Raw genomic sequence first — 13,744 nt, 5'->3', positions numbered from 1 at the left:
CCCCACTACCCTGACACTCCTTCCCCTGCCCACCTTCCACCTGCCTCTTCATGTTGCTCCCCACCCAAAATTCAGTCACAAAGGTTTCATTTCACAGGTTATTCTGAAGATAGGCCAATCAACGGGGAAAACATCAAAGGAGAGAAAAACTTGCCTGCAGGACAGGTCTAGAACAACTAGCTTTAATCAGATTCCAAATAGCCACCAGTGTCTCCACTGGGCAAACAGGGCAGGTGTGAGGGTGGAGCTCCCCTGCAGACACCCAGTGGTGCAGGACCACAAAACAACGGCAGTCCACGACAAAATGAGAGAAATCGAGACTTTCAGGACCTTCTGCGGCAGTCTGTCATTTCCTGAAATCCAAGGGCAGAGTCACTTTTCTTCTTTGTTGGTATTGATCTCCTTCCTACTGAAGGCTCATCACTGATAATGTTTTGAAATTACTGTTACTTTCCTCCTACTGATAGAGGGCACTTCTAACTGGAGGTAAGAGAAATGGTTAAATACGGCATAGGAGTCATCTTTATTTTTACCTGTATACACATGATCATCGTTATAAATTTTTAAGAATTGTTCGATGCCAAACACTTACTTACTCAATAGGAAAGTCTGATTGGCCCAATATAATAAGAATTAGATGTAATAGATATGCACCTTTCCAAATGAATAAGCTTGCAACCAACTATTTTAATTCAACTGAAATGACAGTTTCTCAAATGTAAATCTACCTAATACTTTTAGCCTTTTACTTTATAACAAAAAGCTTAATCTTGGATATGGGTGGGGGGGAGAACCCTCCAGCTGTACATAAAAAAGTAGTGTCTCCAATTAAAACCAAGAGATAGGGCAGCCCCGGTGGCACAGTGGTTTAGCGCAGCCTGCAGCCCGGGGTGTAATCCCGGGATTGAGTCCCACACGGGGCTCCCTGCATGGAGCCTGCTTCTCCCTCTGCCTGTGTCTCTGCCCCTCTCTCTCTCTGTCTCTCATGAATAAACAAATAAAAAATTTTAAGAATAAAAATAAATAAAAATAAAACCAAGAGATGATGAAGGATATATCTTGGACTCTCCCCCTCTGCTCTCAAAAATGTTGCCTATATTTGTAAAGATACTACTACATCCCTGAGTGGCCTTTAAATGAAGACCCAAGCTAGAAATTTTTTCAAACACACATGGTGGGATGTGCCTTAAATTCCCTTGAAAAACTGTTAGGTCATCTTTTGGACAGTGTGATGTATAGAAACGGCCATATTTCATTTCTGGCGTTGGCCACAAAGCAGCTCAAAAGCCAACTTGTAAAACTGTCAGAAACCACTGTACAGGGACACCTGGGTGGCTCAGTGGTTTGGTGTCTGCCTTGGGGCCAGGGGATGAGTCCCACATTGGGCTCCCCGCATGGATCCTGCTTCTCCCTCTGCCCTGTGTCTCTCTGCCTCTTTCTCTCTGTGTCTCTCATGAATAAATAAATAAAATCTTAAAAAAGAAGAAGAAACCACTGTACAGAAAGAAGGCTGTGATCCTGAAGCAAGCAAATTGTTTCAGTGGCCAAGGAGATCTTTCCACGGCAGAAGCCTTCATTCAGGTGGAGACTTCCACATATTTCTGGGGTAGATCAATCCTTTGTTCTGCAAAAAAATCACCTAAATGGTCCATTTGGAGTGACATACCATATGCAGAGATCTCAAACAAATAAGTTTGAGAAGGTTTCCAACAACTCACCCATTCTTCTGTGAGCCAACTTGCCATAATTACTTCAGACTCTATCAGACTCCTTCAACAAAGTTCTCAAAGAGACCAGAGGACACTCACCCATGTTTGTACTTTCTACACAGTCCCAGCCCAATCTGTGAACATAGTGTGGAGGCCGAGAAAATTAGGGCCATTCCACTTAAAGTTCAGCGTTAGCACAAGTACAGCCATCCCAGGCCCCTGTGAATAAGAGCTGAAATTTACCTTACTTCAGTTACAGGAAAAAAAACAGCTTAGAGCTTAATGCCCTAGAAAGTCCTATATTAGAATGAGAACAGAGCCCAAGCCAGTGGCAGGAAGCCCCATATTAGAATGAGAATAGAGCTCAACTCCCTTGAAAGCCCCATATCAGAATGTAAACAGAACTTGGGAAATTCCTCCACTCCTTCTGGAGGTCCCCTAGACCAGCCCTTAAAAGCTGGAACCCACCTCGTGGGTCCAAGTCCCTGCTCCGCTGTGCCGGGTATACTTGGACCCAAGCTTGAGCTTGTAAATAAACCCTCGTGTGTTTGCATCGGTGTCGACTCCTTGGTGGTTTCTTGGATTCGCAATCTTGGGCACAACAATAGTAGGCACTCCATGATTGTTGACAAATCAATGAAATCATTGGTGAACATTTTGTCAAAGGTAAAGAGGACAGAGAGGGAAGACAGGCAAGCTACAAATAAACTTGCTAATAAAGAAATTAAGAATTTAAATAATTAATTTATATGAAGAATTTATGTTTTTGAAAGGGAGAGACAGGGGGAGCACAAGGGAAGAGAAGCAGGAGAGGGAGAAGCAGAATTCCCACTGAGCAAGGAGCCCTACACAGGGCTTGATCCCAGGACCCTGAGATCGTGACCTGAGCAGAAGGCAGATGCCTAACTGACTGAACCACTCAGATGCCCCAGGAATTTTTTTTTTTTTTAAGATTTTATTTGTTCATGAAAGACACACAGAGAGAGGCAGAGACACAGGCAGAGGGAGAAGTAGGCTCCCTGCAGGGAGCCCAATGTGGGACTGGATCCCGGGAACCAGGGATCACAACCTCAGGTTGTGAGTATCAGGCAGATACTCAACCACTGAGCCACCCAGGTGCCTTATCCCAGGAATTTTTTTTTAAAGATTTTATTTATTTATTCATGAGATACAGAGAGAGAGAGAGAGAGAGAGAGGCAGAGATATAGACAGAGGGAGAAACAGGCTCTATGCAGGGAACAGCAGATGTGGGACTCAATCTGGGGTCTCCAGGATCAGGCCCTAGGCTAAAGGTGGTGCTTAACCGCTGAGCCACCAGGGCTGCCCCAGGAATTTTTTATTTTTATTTATTTTATTTTATTTTTAAAGGCTTTTTTTTTTTTTTTTTAAGATTTTTACTTATTTATTCATGAGAGACATACAGAGAGAGAGGCAGAGACACAGGCAGAGGGAGAAGCAGGCTCCATGCAGGGAGCCTGCCGTGGGATCCCGGGTCTCCAGGATCAGGCCCTGGGCTGAAGGCGGTGCTAAACCGCTGAGCCACCCGGGCCGCCCAGGAATTTTTAATTAATGGAAAAATCACAAAAGGAATGAAAAAGTAGGGATTTAAAAGGAAAAAAAAAAAAAAAAGAATACTCAAACATTAGTACAGTAGGGGGATTGGCAGGGCTTTTTCAGCAATAGAACTCTCTGAAGTGGCTCCTGTGTACTCAACAGTGCTTATAATTTAGCTGCTTCAGACACTTGAGCCACAACTGCTAGGCCTTCTGGTGCAGTATGTCTGGATGCAGAGAAAACTGCATTTTAACAAAGGTCACTGTTAGGGTTAAAAAGGGTCCCAAACAGAATTACTTACATGAAGCCCCACTGATATTGCAACTGCAGATCCAGCCTCTTCCAGGAGCACAATCTAATCAGTCAGGAGTGTCCTGATCCTACTCCTGAGGTCTTCTGCATAAGATTCCCTGCCTTCCCAGGAAGATGACCTTGCCTCCTTCTGCCTATAAAATTCTGACATTTTGTACAGCTCCTTAGAGCTCCCTTCTACCTTCTAGATGGAATGCTGCCCAATTCAGGAATCCTTGAGTAAAGCTAACTAGACCCTTAAATTTACTCAGTTGAATTTCTGTTTTGTTTTAACACAGGTAAGCCTCACTATGGCTTCACTGCACTCTGATAATCCACGACATAAAATCAGTTTTCCTGGCCATATCTCCATCCTCAGTCCTTGGTAAGTTCAAAGGGGCCCTAACTGGCCTAGCCAGGAAACAGATCACGAGCACTGCTGCTCACAAGTGATTTCCTATCATGGGTATGTCCACAGTAAGCAAGCAGAATATATGAAAATAAAGATTTATGATATAAGAGACTGTGGTCATTTGCTTTCCAAAAAAGATCGGCTAAGTAATCATTCATTTTAAATAAATACATTAAGTTTTTCTAGTATATATAAAATGTGACTTTATCTTTTCAAAACTCATCATAATAATAAAGACCTATTTAAATTCCTGTTTCCAGAAAACCACTTGCACATGCGGTCTGCCTTCATGCCAAAATATGTAGGGAAATGTAATGTAAATATGCAAAATAATTCTGTTGGAATGCAAATACACTTCATTTCAGGTTGATCATGAGTTACTGTTGTTGTAAATTAGTTTCAGAGGCAGAGGTCAGTGATTCATCAGTCTCATATAACACCCAGTGCTCATCTCATCACATGCCCTCCTTCATGCCCATCACCCAATCACCCAGTTACCCCATCCCCCTACCTTCCTCCCCTCTAGCTACCCTCAGTTTGTTAAAAGTCTCTTATAGTTTGTCTCCCTCTCTGATTTCATCTTATTTTTTCTCTCCCTTCCCCTAGGTTCATCTGTTTTGTTTCTGATCTGAGTTGTTTAAGCCAAAGATGGGAAGCTCATGTGTGATGCTCGCATCTCCAGGGCAATGGTTTCCTACCTGCAACAGTCACCAGCAGCAGCAATGAAGAGAGCACACTGGTGGGGGATGTCATTCTGTCACACAGTGGATGGGAGTATGCTGCCAAGGAGACCCTTCTAAGGCCTCTGGTGCAGGCGTCCTTTGATGTTTCTTAGGAACCAGATTTGGACTCAGGAACCTCAAGGAAAATCAGAAAGCAAATAGGAAGGAAGAGAAAGAATAGGTAAATGAGGCAACATATAAAATTATTTCTATCATTTATTCATGTCACTTAGAAGCATGTCCTTGTTAACACCACGGGGCCATATCCCAGGCACACTATCCACCCTAAGTTTGTTCAAACAGAAAGTACAGTTCCTGAGAAAGCTTTCATGCTTTTGTAGGGGCCAAGGGTAGGCAGCCCCAAAATGCGCCACTTTGGCATGAACATTTTCAGTTAAAAGCAAGTCAAACCCAGCACATTCAGGAAAAGTACCAGGAAGAGAGTTATTTGTTTATTTGTTTGTTTATTTATTTATTTGAGAGAGAAAGAGAGCACACACATGCATGAGTGAGCAGGGAGACAGGGCAGAGGGAGAAGGAGAGAATCTCAAACAGACTCCCCCAAGCATGGAGCCTGATGTGGGGCTTGATCCCACAACCCTGAAATCATGACATGAGCTGAAATCAGGAGTCTAATGCTCAACGGACTGAGCCACACATGTAGCCCAGGAAGAGAGTTATTAACAAAGATCCCTCTTTACCTAAGAAATTTCTCTATGTAATAGGGCACTTGTGTTTCCCAAACACCTCCTTTCACCTTCTTAATAGCAGTCTTTCTCCTGTTGGTATCCTCAGGCCCCTAGCCCTCTCTTTAGCTCATCATCATATAAGCCTCACATTGCCTGACTGTCTTTGGAATTTCCATGTCTATATGGATTCCCCATACATACACTATTAAATTTGATTTCCTCCTTTTAATCTGTTCCTGTCAATCTGACTCTGAGTCGGAGGAAATTCTTCATCCCCAACACCTGCTTCCCTTGTAAACCAAATCCATGAAATAAGATGAAATCAATCATACTACTCTATTTCCTCAATTCTAGCAGGTACATAACAAGTCCAGACCTTCTAGTGTCAGCTAGTCCTCTTGCTCATAGACTCCAACAGTTAAAGCCAGAAGCAGACAAGACCCCTTAACTGATACTCTACTCAAAACCCATTGTTCTTATTTCTGCATTGATGAAGGCATTGATGAAGACGTTTTGCAATGACTGGAACATCCCAATCACCAGGCCAGAAAGGCCCTAATAGTGATGGAATGCCTATGGAATGCCTATAAGTCTGTACTCCCACATGTCCCCTTCCCTGCCCATAATCCTGTGCTGAACATCTTCCAACCCCCATCTATGATCACGTGCTCTCTGCCTACTGTCTTGAATGTACCTCCCGAACCTCTCCTTACAAACTCTAGGTGTCTGTCTTGCTGGTAGAGAGGTCAGTTGTTAGCAAGTTTTATAGAGCAAGAAGGGGAGCAGAATTTGTCACTCAAAGTATACCACTTTGGCATGAAGATTATTTTGAGCTAAACGTAATCAATACCCAGCAGATTAAGGAAAAATTCTATACCTCCCCCTCAACTGCTTACACTTACTTTGAAATAACTCAAATCCTGAGAATGCCTCCTGTTCAACTTTCACTGACACTTCTGTCACTGACAACTTAGAATGAGGCTGCTGTCCACCCTGCAACCATCACTGGCCCTGGGCTCAGGGGAGGCAGAAGAAGGACTAAAAGGATCTAGTGTTACTGAGTTGACATAGACTAAGAGACCAGAAAGGAGTGAAGATGACCAAGGTAAAGTCAGGAGGTTGCTATAATACTTCTCTGTACACAGTAACAGAGGCCATCAGAACACTAACTTCTAAGGTAAAGTGGGGAATGTCAACATTCAGTAAGAGCCCCCATAAGCTTCCTTCCTAAACCTCGAAAAGAAAACCTACTGGTGCACATAATTTGCCACCAATAACTTCCTTCACTCTAGCACTGAAAGTGTGGTTTGAGATAACAAGTGGATAGAAGGGAAGACTGACCATCTCTCATCTGCAGTAATTGACCACAGTACCCAAAAGGCCAGAGAGAGCAGCTGGGTATCCAGTACTAGCATTCAGTCAGCTGACCGGAATGCTGCCCCAGAATAGCAATGCTGCTGTTAGCGAGGGACAGTCAGTCCATCATCCCATGGAAAGAGATCAGCCCTCTACCATACCACTGGTTACATTTGGCCAAATTAAGAAAAGACACCTCGCTGGGCAAAAAGCACTCCAAAAGTACACAGCTTGGCAAACAGACTGGCAAACAGTACAAACCCATACACCATTACATTTCCAACCCCTCAGCACTCTGTCAGATACCCTTGTGCAATGTACTGTCAGCAACTCATTGTCATTTCCCAGTGCAAACTTACAGTGCTCAGTTAACAAGGGGTTTCCTAGTGTCAGTTCCATAGTTAAGGTTCTTTATTCAGTACATTAATACGAGTAAACAGTGGCCCTCCATTTATCCAACATTAATATGCATATGGACCAGATGTTACCAAAAGTCTTTTTAGCTCTAATAGTCTATAAGTTTTGTATTTTTAAGTACATGGGTAGTACTTTGTAAGTTATGTTTTCTGTTTTTTAAAAGATTTTATTTATTTATTCATGAGAAACACACAGAGAGAGAGAGAGACAGAGAGAGAGGCAGAGACACAGACAGAGCCGGCCTCATGCAGGGAACCTGACGCAGGACTCGATCCCAGGTCTCACACCTTCGATCCCAGGATCACAGCCCAGGCCAAAGGCGGCACTAAACTGCTGGGCCACCGGGACTGCCCTTAAGTTATGTTTTGACATATTTTCCTACTTGATCATCATAACAAATCTCTCTGAAATAGTTCTTACTATTCCCATTTCCTCTCTATGAAAGGAAACCAAGCTTCAGAGTCAGATCTCAAGCTCTCCCTGCAGCAGCCCCTGTCCATTTCTATGGCTCTGGGACATAAGCACGTTCTATTCTGGGTTCCTTAACAAGATCTCTCTTACTTGTTCAGTCTCTGAATTGTCATTTCTCTTGATAAGGGTCATGCTCTTTCCTGCTGCTTGCCTTCTGCCCACCTTGCTGTTGTTTCATGTCTTCAGTAAAGGGAAAGAAAAATACTAAAGAATTCACATAGAAAGCCTGTCTACCTTCAAAAAAATGTTTCCATCAAATGTAAAGTTGTGTCTGCATGATAAAATAGGACTTTTAAAGTAAGGCTTAACAAGTTCAAAACGTTATAAATAGTACAAACCCATACACCATTACATAAACTCTTCATGGATCAACTTTACACACGTAAAGATCTGAAAGAAATGCCCCTTTCAAGGTGAAGACTAATGAGAATAACTTTTCTCTTCCTTTTCATTTTTCTCCTCTTCCTTACCTGTATTTTCTTTCTCTTTTCCTAAACTGAGCACATCTTACTTTGCATTAATAAGATACAATTATAATTTTCCTTTTTAAAGAAGGCTTAGGGTATTTCAGCATGGTCATTCTAACATGCCAGCTATTTAAAAAGTTACCAGTGCCTGGGTGGTTCAGTCAGTTAAGTGTCTGCCTTTGGCTCAGGTCAGGATGCAGGTTCCTGGGATCGAGCCCCATGTCGGGCTCCCTGTTCATGGGGACTTTGTTTCTCCCTCTCCTCCCTGTTCATGCTCTCTCTCTCTCAAATCAATAAATAAAATCTTTAAAAAAAGGAAAAAGTTACCAACTGGTATGTACGATAGATATTTTTCTTTCTTTTATTTTTAAGGTTTTATCTTTAAGTAATCTCTTCACCCAACATGGACCTTGAACTTACAACAACCCCAAGATCAAGAACTGCATGTTCAAAAAAAAAAAAAAAAAAAAAGAACTGCATGCTCTACTGACTGGGCCAGCCAAGAGTCCTAGAGTAGAAATTTCTGATTCCTGACATTTCTGGCCTGATTCTGTTCTTAAACCTCCCTCCTCCTCTGAGTATATTATTGTTCATGATCCCTAGACCATCCTGGAGCCCTTGCTCCAACAGCATTCTTTCTCTTTTGATTATAGTGATCATTCAGAGATGAGGTAAGCAGGGCTTAGGACTAGGATCAGAGAATGAATGAGATGTAGGAATGGGGTGAGCCCAGGTGTGGGCAAAGTACAAAAATGTACTCATCAAACAATAATGGAGCACTCCTTGTGCTAAGACCTGGACAAGAAAGGGATCATGATGATCCTCTTTCAAGGATGCAGAGAGAGGCTCGAGGATAAGGTGAGGGTGACCATGGCCAAGACTGCTCCTTGTCTATGCAGTGAACATTCCGCCCTTATTCCTTAGTAATAAGACTCAGGTTATTTGGAGCACCAGGGTACCCAGCTAGAAGACTACATTTCCAACCCCATCTACTCTGTCTGTAGCTTAGTGAGGTCATGTGATTCCATTTTGTTGGATCACATATAAAAGCAACTGTTGGATAGGACTCATAGGGAAACCTCCTTTTGCCTTCCCCTCCTCTTTCCATCTTGCTGCTGCCTCGAAAGGGCATGAGGGCTGGTACCCCAGCAGCGATCTGCAACCATGAAAAAGCCTCGACATGGAGTTACTGGAGCAGCCCTGGGCTGCCAACCTTTGAGTTTTTCTGAGGAGGAAATAAACTTTCATCTCATTTAAGCCACTGCCTATCTTGAACTTTCTATTATAAGGACCTAGATGCCATTTTACTTAATAGGTAACATAAAGCATTTTTTGTTGTTATTGTTCAGCTTATGGGCTATAAAATGCTTAGGTTCAGATAAGCTCACAGCAGAGACATAGTAAGTCACAGCTACTTTATGGAACGTCAAATGACAAAAATACTACAATACAGTCACAAGTTTGCGGTCCTTTATTCAAACAAAACAAAACAAAACAAAACAATGTATAGATTGGAGAAGTACAGTTCCTCACAAGCAATGGAGCATTCTTCCTGAGAAATTTTAGGCAAGAACCAGTTAAAAAAAAATCTTTTTTTTTTTAAGATTTTATTTATTCACAAGAGACACAGAGAGACAGGCAGAGACATGGGTAGAGGGAGAAAGCAGGCTCCCCATGGGGAGCCTGATGTAGAACTCTGGGACCCTGGAATCACCTGAGCCAAAGGCAGATGCTCAACCACTGAACCACCCAAGTGCCCCAAGACCCAGTTTTATTGAGCATTAGAAGCAGCAATGAATAAAAGGGCATGAGAGCTTGGAAGGTTGTGTGGGAGGTCCGGCATCTTGGTCCAAGGCTAGCAGGCCCTATTTTCTAGGGTAATTTAAGTTAGCCAAAGCTGACTTACAGGATTTCCATTTGCATATGTTAGTATTCCTTGACAGGTGTTTCCCATAACTCAGAGTTAAATCTGTGATGTGGGCTGGTTCAGGACACCAGCCTCCATTTTCTGGGTCCCAATACATGAACTAACTTCATCAGAAGATTTCAAATACTATATAAGACCAAAACTTTATGAGAATTCAGTAATTTTTTAAAGTGGCTGATAAGGCCAAGAATTCTGAAACCACTTATATGCAAGCTAGCATATACTTCCTTATGGGGGCAATTAATTTTTTCAGGTATATGTATATTTTCTCTCCAACTAAATTATAAACTTCTTGAGGAAAAAGATAAATCTTAAAACATAAGTTGATATAATTTGACTTCTAGTTTATAAATTTCTCACCTATTAACATTAATGATTTTAGTTTTTAAAAAAACTAATGTGGGCAGTCCCAGTGGCTCAGTGGTTTAGCACTGCCTTCAGCCCAGGGCATGATCCTGGAGACCCGGGATTGAGTCCCACATCAGGCTCCCTGCATGGAGACTGCTTCTCCCTCTGCCTGTGTCTCTGCCCCTCTCTCTCTCTGTCTCTCATGAATAAATAAATAAAAATCTAAAAAAACAAAAAAATAAAAAACAAAAATAAAAATAAAAAAGCTAATGTTTACTATAAGCACACATTTTAAATAAAAATATGAAGAATTTAGGAAAACCACTTAAGTGATAGAGGATTTCAAGACTGCTGGTATGCATGACAGATAACTTTGTATTCCCCCACTGTAAACAGGTGACTGTATAGTAGAAAGAAGACACCTGTCTATTTTTAAACCTCAAGGACCAAATGTTTAAATTAAAAATAGAAGATTAAGGTATGTCTCATATTTCTTAGGATTTTTACCATTCACAACAACTTGTTAGAAGAAATAATGGGAGAATATAGGAACAAGAAAAGAACATAAATGATAGAAAAGTATAGCAAAACAACAAAAAATAATGAAAAAAAGAAGAGCTATGAATAAATTCACCAAGATATGTTCATTTTAAGACTTAAAAATGGGAAGTTGTGAGAAACACAAGAAATAAATGGAGAAAAACATGAATAAATGTTCTTGGATAGAGAGGCTCAACATCAGAAACGTCAATTTTTCCTAAGTCAACCTATACACTTCCATGTTCCCAATAAAAATGATGCTAGTAGAAATTTTAATTGGAGGAATAGAAAACTAGATAAAACTGATCACAAAGTTTACACGGACGAATAAACATGAAGGGGAGACAAGAATTTTTTGAAACAGAAGAGAAATAAGGCAAAATTATTCCTACCAGACAGTGAAACATGTTATAAAGTGACAGTCATTAAAACAGATGGTATAAGTGCAAAAGTAGATCACTGAATATTCAATAAGTAGGTCCAAATATTTACAAGACAAAAAGAAATTATTAAAAATGGCATCTCAAAAAATTTTTTAATTAAAAAAATAAAAATGGCATCTCAAATCAGTGGAGGGAAAACTGATGATTAAGTAAATGATACTTAAATGGCAAGCCATTTGAAAAAAAATATGTTGTATTCCTACCTCACACCTTACACTAAGATAAATTTCTACCCTAAAAAAAACAAAACGTGGGCACCTGGGTGGCTCAGTCAGGCATCTGCTTTTGGCTTGGGTCATGATCCCAGGTTCTGGGATTGAGCCCCATCTCTGGCTCCCTGTCCCCTGCTCCCTGCTCATCAGGGAGCCTACTTCTTCCTCTCCCTCTATTGCTCTCTCACTCTCCCTCTCTTCCAAATAAATATATCAAATCTTCAAAAATAAAACAAAACAAAACCATAAAAGCACAATAATAAGCCACAGGATTGGTTTTTGACAAAGGTACTACAATGGTTCAGTGGAAAGAACAGTCTTTCCAACAAATGGTACTGCAACAACCAGGTATTAACATGCAAAAGAATAAAATATGACCTCTACCTCATACCATATGTAAAAATTAAAAAAATAGATAAAAAATGAAATATAAGTGCTAAAACTATAAACATACTAGAAGGAAACAGGTGTAAATCTTTATGACCTTGGATTAAGCAATGGTCTCTTAAATATGACACCAAAACAAAAACAATAAAAGAAAAAACAGATAAAATAAACATCAAAATTTAAAATCTTCTGTGATTGAAAAGACACCATCAAGAATGTGAAAAGACAACCCACAGAATGGATAAAATTTTTGTAAATCACATATCTAATAAGGAACTTGTATCTAGGGCAGCCCCGGTGGTGCAGCAGTTTAGCGCCGCCTGCAGCCCAGGGCATGATCCTGGAGTCCCGGGATCGAGTCCCACGTCAGGCTCTCTGCATGGAGCTTGCTTCTCCCTCTGCCTGTGTCTCTGCCCCACCCCCCTCTCTCTCTGCATCTCTATGAATAAATAAATAAAATCTTACAAAAAAAAAAAAAGGAACTTGTATCTAGTATACATAGCTATTATAACTCAATAAGACAAGTAATATTTCAAATAGGCAAGGATCTGAACAAACAGTTATCCAAAGAAAACAGATAAATGGCCAATAAGCACATGAGACCATGCTTAACATCATTAGCTGGGAAATGCAAATCAAAAGGACAAGAAGATACTACTTCACACCCATTAGCACAGCTAACATAAAAAAAGGCAAACAATAAGGACACCTGGATGGCTCAGTGGTTGAGCATCTATATGCCTTTGGCTTAGGTCGTGATCCTGGGGTCCTGGGACTGAGTCCCACATTGGGCTCCCAGCAATGAGCCTGCTTCTTCCTCTCCCTCTCTCTGTGTCTCTCATGAATAAATAATAATCTTTAAAAAATAATAAAAATTTTTTAAAAAGGCAAACAATAAAAAACGTTGCCAAAGATATGGAGTGAGTAAAACTCTCATACGTTGCTGGTGGAAATGTCAAATGATGCTGATACTCTGGAAAACTGTTTGTCAGTTCCTCAGAACGACTAAATATACTTACCATACGATCCAGCATTTCTACTCCTATGGATGTAGCCAAGAGAAATAAAAACATATGTCCACATAAAAATTTGTATATGAGTATCCACAGAATCATTATTCACAATCATCAAAAAGTAGAAACCATCCCAGTGTCCACCAATTGAAAAATAGATAACATGATGTAATATATCCATATGTGGAATATTATTCATCAATAAAAAGAAATGAAGTATGGATCTATACTACAAGATGGATGAATCTTGATAACATTATGCTAAAAAAAATAAAACATGCTACGTGAAAGAAGTCAGATACAACCACGAATTATATAATTCCATTTATTTATTTATTTATGGGAAAATTAACAAGGCAGGAAACAACAAATGTTGGAGAGGATGCGGAGAAAAGGGAACCCTCTTACACTGTTGGTGGGAATGTGAACTGGTGCAGCCACTCTGGAAAACTGTGTGGAGGTTCCTCAAAGAGTTAAAAATAGACCTGCCCTACGACCCAGCAATTGCACTGTTGGGGATTTACCCCAAAGATTCAGATGCAATGAAACGCCGGGACACCTGCACCCCAATGTTTATAGCAGCAATGTCCACAATAGCCACACTGTGGAAGGAGCCTCGGTGTCCATCGAAAGATGAATGGATAAAGAAGATGTGGCTTATGTATACAATGGAATATTACTCAGCCATTAGAAACGACAAATACCCACCATTTGCTTCAACGTGGATGGAACTGGAGGGTATTATGCTGAGTGAAGTAAGTCAATCGGAGAAGGACAAACAGTGTA

At 40.8% G+C, this 13,744-nt stretch overlaps 1 protein-coding gene across 7 annotated transcripts in view; it reads right to left on the bottom strand.

The window, feature by feature from the left end:
- The window catches only part of KIAA0319 (KIAA0319 ortholog), a 101,382-nt gene that overhangs the window by 59,744 nt on the left and 27,894 nt on the right, over nt 1–13,744 (bottom strand). For 5 of the 7 annotated variants that reach the window (XR_003235079.2, XR_011995660.1, XM_025999298.2 and 2 more), the window contains exon 2: nt 4,665–4,824. Coding sequence is in view for 4 of the 7 variants with exons in the window: in XM_025999298.2 (XP_025855083.2) it covers nt 4,665–4,719 (55 nt within the window). In the remaining 3 variants the exon portion in view is untranslated. Of the gene's footprint in view, nt 1–154; nt 354–4,664; nt 4,825–12,964; nt 12,984–13,744 lie in introns of those variants that run through there. The other 2 variants (XM_025999300.2, XM_072729022.1) reach the window with 2 other exon arrangements.

This window comes from Vulpes vulpes, chromosome 12 (genome assembly GCF_048418805.1).
Source record: "Vulpes vulpes isolate BD-2025 chromosome 12, VulVul3, whole genome shotgun sequence".
Lineage (NCBI taxonomy): Eukaryota > Metazoa > Chordata > Mammalia > Carnivora > Canidae > Vulpes > Vulpes vulpes.
The sequence above is the reverse complement of the archived record's forward strand: the minus strand, read 5'-3'. Positions and strand labels throughout refer to the sequence as shown.